The sequence below is a fragment of the Procambarus clarkii genome, chromosome 68 (assembly GCF_040958095.1).
Source record: "Procambarus clarkii isolate CNS0578487 chromosome 68, FALCON_Pclarkii_2.0, whole genome shotgun sequence".
NCBI lineage: Eukaryota > Metazoa > Arthropoda > Malacostraca > Decapoda > Cambaridae > Procambarus > Procambarus clarkii.
The window spans coordinates 1,887,459-1,898,883 of record NC_091217.1 but is presented as its reverse complement, the minus strand read 5'-3'; the positions used below and the strand labels follow the sequence as shown (position 1 = coordinate 1,898,883).

General features: G+C 51.3%; 2 protein-coding genes across 2 annotated transcripts in view; one reads left to right on the top strand and one right to left on the bottom strand.

Moving 5' to 3' along the window:
• LOC123774651 (latrophilin Cirl) overlaps positions 1-11,425 on the bottom strand; it is a gene marked incomplete in the record, with an annotated part of 777,474 nt that overhangs the window by 670,493 nt on the left and 95,556 nt on the right. The window contains 1 exon segment of the mRNA XM_069310742.1: positions 4,746-4,912. Coding sequence (XP_069166843.1) covers positions 4,746-4,881 — 136 coding nt within the window.
• On the top strand, positions 5,482-6,723 carry LOC138355603 (uncharacterized). The gene has a single exon (XM_069310915.1). The coding sequence runs from the start codon at positions 5,482-5,484 to the stop codon at positions 6,721-6,723; it is 1,242 nt and encodes a 413-aa protein (XP_069167016.1).

The following is an 11,425-nucleotide window of genomic DNA, read 5'->3' as shown; positions in this document are numbered from 1 at the left end:
CTGGTGGCGACGGCTGGGGGAAAGGCGTGACAAGAGGGGAAAGTGGGACGAGGACAAGACTGAAAAAATAGGAGAGTAAAGGAGACTGCAAGGACTATTTGGCGAGTAAAATAGCGGATAAGTAATGAGGGAAATACACGAGGTTGATACATTTTTTTCTAACTAGAGGATTTTTTTTTTTAGATCGAAATGTTGCAGAGGCTGGAATTAGAAGCATACTCATATACAGTGTGGGTGGTGAGTCAAAGGGGTGAGCTGGGAGCAGAGGTCGTGGAAGCCACCTCCATGCACCAGGAGGAATAAATCCAATGGGCAAAATAAGCACCAATAACATTGATTCAACGATGAATTATATTGTGGGTTACCTCGCGATGATTTCGGGCCTTAGCGTCCCCACGGCCCGGTCCTCGACCAGGCCTCCTCGTTGCTGGACTGGTCAACCAGGCTGTTGACTTGTGCATATTAAAGTAATTCGTGCACATTTTCCCCACTGGGTTACTGCACCAAGATCAGAACGTATCTGACGGGTCTCAAGAGCTAGACATTCCTCTCCGCTGGGAAAAATAACCACACAGACGTTGAGTATATTTACATTTAATAAAGACCTGGGTAAATACTGGTTCGGCAACAGGGTTGTTGATTTGTGGAACCAATTACCGCGTAACGTGGTTAAGGTGGGGTCCCTTGATTGTTTCAAGCGTGAGTTGGACATATACATATGAGTGGGATTGGACTGTTATAAATAAGAGCTGCCTCGAATGGGTCAATAAGTCCTCTACAGTTACCTTTATTCTTAAGTTCTTATATACTCATGAACCACAGTGATCGGGCAACATATGCAAGTTCAGCCACGTAAAACCTCTGCCGGGATGCGAACCCCAGACCAACACAACGCCTGACACCTTCTAAGTCATCACACCACAAAAGGAGTTTTTGTCCTTTTTTCCAGTTTATTTTCGATCACAGACGTGACCACATATTTACACAACGCTAACCAGCACATAATACATGTTCATCTGAACTATACACACACACACACACACACACACACACACACACACACACACACACACACACACACACACACACACAGGGTTACAGAGCTGTTACTGTACACACACTGTTATTAAGCACTCAACCACAGAAGGCGACTGAAGAATTTTTACAATGTAACGAGCATACATACTGTCTAACTCTGTCTGTGTCCCACATAGACAGGGTTACAGCTCTGGGTCCAGGCTTCGTCAGCCATTTACCTGTCCACTTAAGAAAACCTGCACATCTTTTCTCAATCACGCCGGATCAGTTTGCATTTAATGAACAATTGATGAGCTCCGGAGCACTTGGAGATTGTCTGTATTATTAATATAAAACCAGACCAATTCGACATCATCGAGGAAAGATGTACAGATGAATAAATCTACAAGGGATCATCCTGGACGTAAGTTCGAACCCTCATCACGGCCCTTGTGGATTTATTCATTTGATATATCACGCTATATGTCATTGAATATATCACGCTATTGTGATTCCTGTGAGTAAAGATGTTCAGGTTTCGTATAGGGACACGTAAAAGCTTGATCTAGTCTTGCTATCTTGCTATCCTACATTTATGTGTTCGTGCCAGACTTGATACGTCACATTTTTCTCGGAATCGACCACTCCGTTAAAAAAACGGCGTATTAGTTAATAGTAAAACACCGTAATACCAGCCAGCATATTCCATCCACCGACCTCCGAGGGTTAGGTGGGTTGCGTGGGTTTGTACGGAGTGGTTGATACCTGGTTGATGCCTGGTTGATACCTGGTTAATGGGGTTCTGGGAGTTCTACTCCCCAAGCCCGGCCCGAGGCCAAGCTTGACTTGTTTGAGTTTGGTCCACTAGGCTGTTGCTTGGAGCGGCCCGCAGGCCCACATATCCACCACAGCCCGGTTGATCCGGCACTTCTTGGAGGAAACATTCTAGTTTCCTCTTGAAGATGTCCACGGTTGTTCCGGCAATATTTCTTATGCTCGCTGGGAGGGTGTTGAACAACCGCGGACCTCTGATGTTTATACAGTGTTCTCTGATTGTGCCTATGGCACCCCTGTTCTTCACTGGTTCTATTCTGCATTTTCTTCCATATCGTTCACTCCAGTATGTTATTTTACTGTGTAGATTTGGGACCTGACCCTCCAGTATTTTCCATGTGTATATTATTTGGTATCTCTCTCGTCTCCTTTCTAGTGAGTACATTTGGAGGGCTTCGAGATGTTCCAAATAAACTGAGATCGATCGATCAATAAGCAGATCGACAGGTGGATTATTATTGGTAGATGATGGCCAATGGGAAGCGGTTCCGGACCAATCAAAATCGACAGATTTGAGCAGATACGAGAGAGTGAAACCCCATTAATAAGGATCAAGGGTACAGCGGAAGAATTAAACTGCTAATTGAGGTGATTAGGCATATTTAATTCGAAATTGTGTTTTATATGTAAATAACTGACTTATTCAGAGTTATTGCATTGATTCTAGCAGCCCGGGCTGACCAGTTAAACTATTGTTGTTTGTGACCCGCATACTCACACATCAATGCCAATCCAGCCAACCATGTTGTCTAAAGCCTAATGTTCTCTCACAGCTTTGGCAGTGTGTTGTGGTAACAAGTTTAGTGTTGTTTAACACTTCCTACCCTCTCTCGGCACGCCACAACCTGTCCTCACACTTAATGCACTGCAATGTTTGACTATCGACTACAGCGTCCAAATCCAGGTGCTTAAGTGGAATGAAAAAACACCGCAAAAGTGACGTTTTCCCGGATCGAATACCATTGAACCCGATCGATAAGGTACGATGCTTAGGTTGGAACACTTAAGATTCGACATTAATCACCGGGATGACGGCCAGCACACCACCCAGGAGGCTGCAAGAACACACCAGAGTGTACCCCAGGTGTACATAAAGACATACTGCACCCTTTGTAAACCAAATACGGTTGGGTTTGTGGAGATTGTAGATGACCTTGCAGTAGTGTCCTTATAGTAGCAGTGTGTGTGCACGAATAAGCTTGGGTGACCTTTGTGTAGATCCGTGTTTGTCTGGCCTGCCACTCTAACCTTTCAGGCTGCCAGCTACTGTCTACCCCGCAGCGAAGTTGGCTACCCATAAGCGTCAGAACCGTAAGGAGGGGAACCCACCAGACCTATGAAGTGTGAATATTGCGGTGGATATCATCGGCGCCTAACAGCTGGGTGGACAGCGCTTCGGATTCGTAGTCCTGAGGTTCCGGGTTCGATCCCCGGTGGAGGCGGAGACAAATGGGCAAAATGTTTCTTTCACCCAGATGCCCCTGTTACTTAGCAGGAAATAGGTACCTTGGAGTTAGACAGCTGCTACGGGCTGCTTCCTGGGGGTGGAGGCCTGGTCGAGGACAGGGCCGCGGGGACACTAAGCCCCGAAATCATCTCAAGATAACCTCAAGATAACACTGCCGCTGCCTGCAGTTGAGTCCACGTCCAGTTGAATGCAGCCCGTGCCAGCAGGTGTGAGCCCTTCACGTGCAGCCCGTGCCAGCAGGTGTGAGCCCTTCACGTGCAGCCCGTGCCAGCAGGTGTGAGCCCTCCACGTGCAGCCCGTGCCAGCAGGTGTGAGCCCTCCACGTGCAGCCCGTGTCAGCAGGTGTGAGCCCTTCACGTGCAGCCCGTGCCAGCAGGTGTGAGCCCTTCACGTGCAGCCCGTGCCAGCAGGTGTGAGCCCTTCACGTGCAGCCCGTGCCAGCAGGTGTGAGCCCTTCACGTGCAGCCCGTGCCAGCAGGTGTGAGCCCTTCACGTGCAGCCCGTGCCAGCAGGTGTGAGCCCTCCACGTGCAGCCCGTGCCAGCAGGTGTGAGCCCTTCACGTGCAGCCCGTGCCAGCAGGTGTGAGCCCTTCACGTGCAGCCCGTGCCAGCAGGTGTGAGCCCTCCACGTGCAGCCCGTGCCAGCAGGTGTGAGCCCTCCACGTGCAGCCCGTGCCAGCAGGTGTGAGCCCTTCACGTGCAGCCCGTGCCAGGTGTGAGCCCTCCACGTGCAGCCCGTGCCAGCAGGTGTGAGCCCTCCACGTGCAGCCCGTGCCAGGTGTGAGCCCTCCACGTGCAGCCCGTGCCAGGTGTGAGCCCTCCACGTGCAGCCCGTGCCAGCAGGTGTGAGCCCTCCACGTGCAGCCCGTGCCAGCAGGTGTGAGCCCTCCACGTGCAGCCCGTGCCAGCAGGTGTGAGCCCTCCACGTGCAGCCCGTGCCAGCAGGTGTGAGCCCTCCACGTGCAGCCCGTGCCAGCAGGTGTGAGCCCTTCACGTGCAGCCCGTGCCAGCAGGTGTGAGCCCTCCACGTGCAGCCCGTGCCAGCAGGTGTGAGCCCTTCACGTGCAGCCCGTGCCAGCAGGTGTGAGCCCTTCACGTGCAGCCCGTGCCAGCAGGTGTGAGCCCTCCACGTGCAGCCCGTGCCAGCAGGTGTGAGCCCTCCACGTGCAGCCCGTGCCAGCAGGAACTTGGTCATACTCTCCCACGTTACATTTCTGAATCTAAAGGTCACCAGAGCCGTCAGACGTGCTGGAATGAGGTACCCACCTACAACTCTGCTCTTTATCCACTCTTCGTGTTCTTGAAGATATCCCATTATCTACCCCAAAGCTTGGTCATCCAGGGCAGCAGAGTTCATGCCCCAGCACGACATCAGGAAGTCGAGCATCTTGGTCTCCAAACACCAAACACAAATACAAGTACTCACCGAAAGCTTGTGCGAAGGGGAAGAGTCCGCTGAAGCCGATGTACAGGAGGAGGACGAGGAATGAGCGATTCCAAATGGGGGTAAGGGTGGCCGGTGGGGGGATGGGGCGCCCCCTCCCGTGCTCACAAGGCCACATGGTTACCGCGGCCCCGCCCTCGCTACCATTCCTACAGGAGAGAACACACACGCGGTTAACCTTGCATTTCTTGTTGACATTCAACGGTCCTGGAAGACGTTCACACGAAGGACAAATGGGGTAGGCTTATAGACAAACCATATATAAACTATACCTACTTGATGGGCTTCCGGGAGCTCTTCTACTCCCGTCCTATATAGAATTATTAACAAAGTTGGGATAGATGCATGAAACGTTTCAGAGCCCATTTTTTTATATAAAAATAAATACCTGACATAAATATTTATACCTGTGGGTAAAATTAACATAAAAGACCAGCTTAACTTGCATATTTAATGTCGGAAAAATATTACTGAACATACATAGCATTAAAACACAAAAACATTGTTGGTGCCCAGGCAAGCGAAAATATTGTACTGTTGTATGGAATGAAAGATGGTGACGATGGTGCGAGGAGAGACAGCCAATCTTAACGATAAGAAGTACATTTATCGCTACTAAGACAATCTACCCGCATTGGAAGCCTCACCCCCGCCCTGGAAGCCTCACCCCCGCCCTGGAAGCGTCACCCCCGCCCTGGATGCCTCACCCCCGCCCTGGATGCCTAATCCCCGCCCTGGATGCCTCACCCCCGCCCTGGAAGCCTCACCACCGCCCTGGATGCCTCACCCCCGCCCTGGAAGCCTCACCCCCGCCCTGGAAGCCTCACCCCCGCCCTGGAATCCTCACCCCCGCCCTGGAAGCCTCACCCCCGCCCTGGAAGCCTCACCCCCGCCCTGGATGCCTCACCCCCGCCCTGGATGCCTCACCCCCGTCCTGGAAGCCTCACCCCCGCCCTGGAAGCCTCACCCCCGCCCTGGAAGCCTCACCCCCGCCCAGGAAGCCTCACCCCACCCCTGGAAGCCTCACCCCACCCCTGGAAGCCTCACCCCCGCCCTGGAAGCCTCACCCCCGCCCTGGAAGCCTCACCCCCGCCCTGGAAGCCTCACCCCCGCCCTGGAAGCCTCACCCCCGCCCTGGAAGCCTCACCCCCGCCCTGGAAGCCTCACCCCCGCCCTGGAAGCCTCACCCCCGCCCTGGAAGCCTCACCCCCGCCCTGGAAGCCTCACCCCCGCCCTGGAAGCCTCACCCCCGCCCTGGAAGCCTCACCCCCGCCCTGGAAGCCTCACCCCCGCCCTGGAAGCCTCACCCCACCCCTGGAAGCCTCACCCCACCCCTGAAAGCTTCACCCCCGCCCTGGAAGCCTCACCCCCGCCCTGGAAGCCTCACCCCCGCCCTGGAAGCCTCACCCCCGCCCTGGAAGCCTCACCCCCGCCCTGGAAGCCTCACCCCCGCCCTGGAAGCCTCACCCCCGCCCTGGAAGCCTCACCCCCGCCCTGGAAGCCTCACCCCCGCCCTGGAAGCCTCACCCCCGCCCTGGAAGCCTCACCCCCGCCCTGGAAGCCTCACCCCCGCCCTGGAAGCCTCACCCCCGCCCTGGAAGCCTCACCCCCGCCCTGGAAGCCTCACCCCCGCCCTGGAAGCCTCACCCCCGCCCTGGAAGCCTCACCCCCGCCCTGGAAGCGTCACCCCCGCCCTGGAAGCGTCACCCCCGCCCTGGAAGCGTCACCCCCGCCCTGGAAGCCTCACCCCCGCCCTGGAAGCCTCACCCCCGCCCTGGAAGCCTCACCCCCGCCCTGGAAGCCTCACCCCCGCCCTGGATGCCTCACCCCCGCCCTGGAAGCCTCACCCCCGCCCTGGAAGCCTCACCCCCGCCCTGGAAGCCTCACCCTACGCGTGCTGGACAAATCAGCCTATAATAGATTACACTACAATGAAGATTCCTCAAAACCTCTACATTAGAGTAATTAAAACATAACTTCAACTACAAACAGAAGAAAATATAAAATAAACACAAAAATTAAAAGCTCTTTCACGTGCGAAAAAGTGAACATGTTTATACTGCTGATAAAAAAAAAACAGAATAGTTAATTAAAACATTCTATCACATAAAATTTAAATACCAAATAAAATTCATACAAAAGCAATAATAATAATAATAATAATAATAATAATAATAATAATAATAATAATACAGAATAAAGTTGGAACCTTTTTAGTACTTTTTTGTTTTGTAAGAAGTGGGTGGGAGAGGGTGTCAGGTGGGAGAGGGTGTCAGGTGGGAGAGGGTGTCAGGTGGGAGAGTGAGGGTGGGAGAGTGAGGGTGGGAGAGTGTGTCGGTGGGAGAGGGTGTCGGGTGGGAGAGTGAGGGTGGGAGAGGGTGTCAGGTGGGAGAGTGAGGGTGGGAGAGGGTGTCAGGTGGGAGAGTGAGGGTGGGAGAGGGTGTCGGGTGGGAGAGTGAGGGTGGGAGAGGGTGTCGGGTGGGAGAGTGAGGGTGGGAGAGTGTGTCAGGTGGGAGAGTGAGGGTGGGAGTGTGTGTCAGGTGGGAGAGGGTGTCAGGTGGGAGAGTGAGGGGTGGGAGAGGGTGTCGGGTGGGAGAGTGAGGGTGGGAGAGGGTGTCAGGTGGGAGAGGATGGGTGTATACAGCCTAGTAAACATCAAGGAGCGAGGCTTGGGGTGGTGGATCCTAAAATATAATTCTTGTCTACACCCACAGAAGTGACAATTCGGTCTACACCCACAGCAGAGCGACGTGGGTGTAGTGGGTGTATCGTACATCTTAACCTCTCCCCCCCCCCCCTCCTTTTCCTCCTCCTCAAAAAAAAAAAAAAAAAAACTCACCCTCCTTACAAAAAAATACTTGCCTCCTCACACCCGTCTTTCCCTTGACTTCTAATCAGTCCCACTAATCACTCCCATTCATTATGAGATAATTAATTGCTGGCGTGATTCGTTTAGCCGGAGCGACTTGAAGACTTTACTGACAGGGACGAGCTGAGTGCCAATTACGAGTGCCAAGTCAGTTCTCACGTGGCCGCTAAGTCTTCAGTTTCTGGGGTGTATTCTTTGCAATGCATGTGTACGTATGTATGTATTTTTGAATATGTATTTATACTTGTAAGTATGCGAATGCTTAAATGTGTGTTTAGGTGATATATGTACATTATGTATGTACATTATGTATGTATGTATTATTATAATGCAGAAAATATGTAGGTTTCGACAAACACACACATGTGCAGCGTTATCCTTAAGATATTTTGAAGTGCTTTAATTTCTTGGTAAAGAGAAAGTAGATCAAAGACAGCTTAGTTTATGTAGGTTAGTTTAGCTTAACTTAGCTTAGCTTAGGTTAGGTTAGCGTAGGTTAGGTTATATTGAGATGATTTCGGGGCTTAGCGTCCCCGCGGCCCGGTCCTCGACCAGGCCTCCTTTTTGTTACACATCCCCAAGAAGCAGCCCTTAGAGAGCTGTCTAACTCCCAGATACCTATTTACTGTTAGGTGAACAGGAGCATCAGGGTGAAAGAACCATTTAGCCCATATGTCTCCGCCTCCACCGGGGATCGAACCCGGAACCTCGGGACAACGAATCCGAAGCGCTGTCCACTCAGCTGTCAGGCGCCCTGACTTAGGTTATCGTAAGTAACAAAAATATAACAAGATAGACACTCACTTGAATTTTTAAATGATTTTTTTATACCTGACAAAGAGGTGGGATTATTGAAAAGAATAAGTCACTTTTGTTCCTATTAAATTATAGAGATAAGCGCCCTCACGACGCTCCACACATCCCTTGGATCAACATAGTGGTTATCTTGAGGTTATCTTGAGATGATTTCGGGGCTTTAGTGTCCCTGCGGCCCGGTCCTCGACCAGGCCTCCACCCCCAGGAAGCAGCCCGTGACAGCTGACTAACACCCAGGTACCTATTTTACTGCTAGGTAACAGGGGTATAGGGTGAAAAAAAACTCTGCCCATTGTTTCTCGCCGGCGCACGGGATCGAACCCGGGACCACAGGATCCCAAGTTCAGCGTGCTGTCCGCTCGGCCGACCGGCTGACTCCCTTGTGCTGACAACACCATCAAGAGTCTGCCCGTACCTTATTTTATGTTTAAATTACAACATTAGTAACCATGTCACGTGACCGTCGCGGCCTCCCTGCCCTGCCCTCAAGCCTCCTCTACCTTCAGTTCCTTCCACAACCACAACCAGCATCTCCACAACCACCACAACCCACAGTTCCACCACAGCACCGCTCCTATGCCAGGTAAATCCACTACGGGCTCACCATAGCCCGTGGTATTTGGAACTTTTTGTTCCGAGTAGTGAATCTTAAACCACCACAACAACGCATCTCCATACTATTCCCCATCTCCACAACTCCTCATCCCATCCCGCCACACCCTCATACTCATCTCCAGTAACCTACCCAGCCTAGAATTCTCTCCTCTCTCTCTCCTAATCTCAGCCTCCAACTAACTCACCTCTTACCTGGTGCACACCTTCCCCTCACCATCCCCACCAACCCAGCCCCCACTACCACGGCCTGAGGGGTATTAATCCCCCACCGATCACCTAACACACACACACACACACACACACACACACACACACACACACACACACACACACACACACACACACACACAGGAGGCTGACTCCATACACAGCTTCAAATGTAGATATGATAGAGCCCAGTAGACTCAGGAATCTGTACACCTGATCAACCAGGCTGTGACTCATACGTCAGGCTGCGAGCAGCCGCGTCTAACAGCCTGGTTGATCAGTCCAGCAACCAGGAGGCCTGGTCGACGACCGGGCCGCGGGGACACTAAGCCCCGGAAGCACCTCAAGGTAACCTGTTGATTGACAGTTGAGAGACGGGACCAAAGAGACAAAGCTCAACCCCCGCAAGCACAAATAGGTGAGTACACACACACACTAAGGTCGACTCCTTGCAAAGCTTAGCATTACCTCTCATATAAAACACAACGGTAAAACATCGAGCAAATAAAACAGAAGAGCTTAGTAGGTTAACAAAGATCATAATATTGTAAAAAAAAAAGACTGCTAATAGCACCTTTTTTTAAATTGGAACAAAAAAAAACGTGAAAGATAAAAACAGTACAATACAACGCCGGCAGTGTTGTATAACCACAAAATACTTCAACACTAAAATATGACATAAAAATACATAGGGGTGGGGGGGGGTGGGGGGGGGGATGAAATAAGTTACAGAGCGGTAAGGTTGTTATCGCCATACAGGGAGAGGAAGGCACGGGAATAAATACGCTTCCAACACCTCACTTACTCATTTCTCTATCTTATAACCAATTTTTTGTTTAAGAGATAAGACAACACATGTCTGTGACCACGTTGCTTGCTCTCCCCCCCCCCCCGGGCCTCAGAACACCTGTGCTCACTTAAGTACCGTAGAAGAGAGGGAGATATTTCTCAAGTGCCAGTGACTCGCTCCGAATGCCCCGCAAGGACATAAAACACCTCCACAGGCAATCAGAGGCGGAGACATTGACACAGACAAGAGGTAAAGAGGGGGCGAGGAGGGGGCGGAGGGGGGGAGAGCAGCGCCGGAGGGGGAGCACAGTCCCCGCACCATCAAGATAGCTGGCTAGGGTCCGACGCTCAATTAATTATACATCTTTATCATCAACAGCGCGTCCATACTCGACCCATCAATACTATCTCGCCGGGGGTGCTGCTTCTTCGTTGTGGATGCGGAATTAATGGCCTGCCTACGTCCGCTCCCCTGCCTCTCTCAACACTACCTGGCTGGCTTGTGGCTCACTGACTCGTGGACTGGTTGCCTCGCTCCTTGGCTGGTAGCGGCGGATAACTGCAGTACTAAGTCAAGCTCTGTCTAGCTGATTCAATCTCAGGTTGACAAGCAATTTAGCCAATAACCTATCTCGCTCAGACCAAGCAGTAGTCACAATCTCTCACCAAAATTAACCCGATACTGTACTAACAATTGGCGCTGCAGTTTTTGTCTGGGCTCCTGCACGCAGTTCTACTCAATACTGCAGCCGGTGCCGGGAACCTCCAGTGTTGTTTACCAAGACCACAATCACATTACTCGTTTCTCCCTTCAAGTTCAGTTGACATACCAGACTCCACCAAACACTCCCGTCCCCCGCCATTTGAAACATCCACGTCCTTCCATCTGCTGGGGTCAAATTTGGTGACCTCAGCCTGGAGAAGTCTTTGAGCAGCTTCCCCCTCTACCTTCCTACTCCCTCCCTTCAGTCAACCACTTCTGATCACCCTGGCCTAACACCTTTCTAGATCTGATTCCCTGGGCCGGCTTTGTCTAAGTCCCGTCTATTAAATTTGCAGTGTGAGAGAGTAACTCTCCCGTTTTTATATACATAATTCATAGACAAGATAGAAAATTGAAATTCAGTGTTCATAGGAATGATAGGAATATTGGTTCATATGTATATTGATATTCAAACCATTACATTAAGATGAAATATTCAGTACACCCTTCAGTGTTGAGCGGGTAATTGAGCTTGTGTGTAAATTCTTCGGTAAAGAAATATCGATCTTAGGAATAGCCTCTTAAGGTGCAATATCCTAAATTTGATATAGATACAGCTTTAAAGCGGACTAAGAAAACACTTGAATTCCAGTCTCAGAATGA

Coding starts and splice junctions, on each gene's coding strand:
- LOC138355603 (XM_069310915.1), top strand. CDS start 5,482: ATGCCTAATCCCCGCCCTGGATGCCTCACCCCCGCCCTGGAAGCCTCA.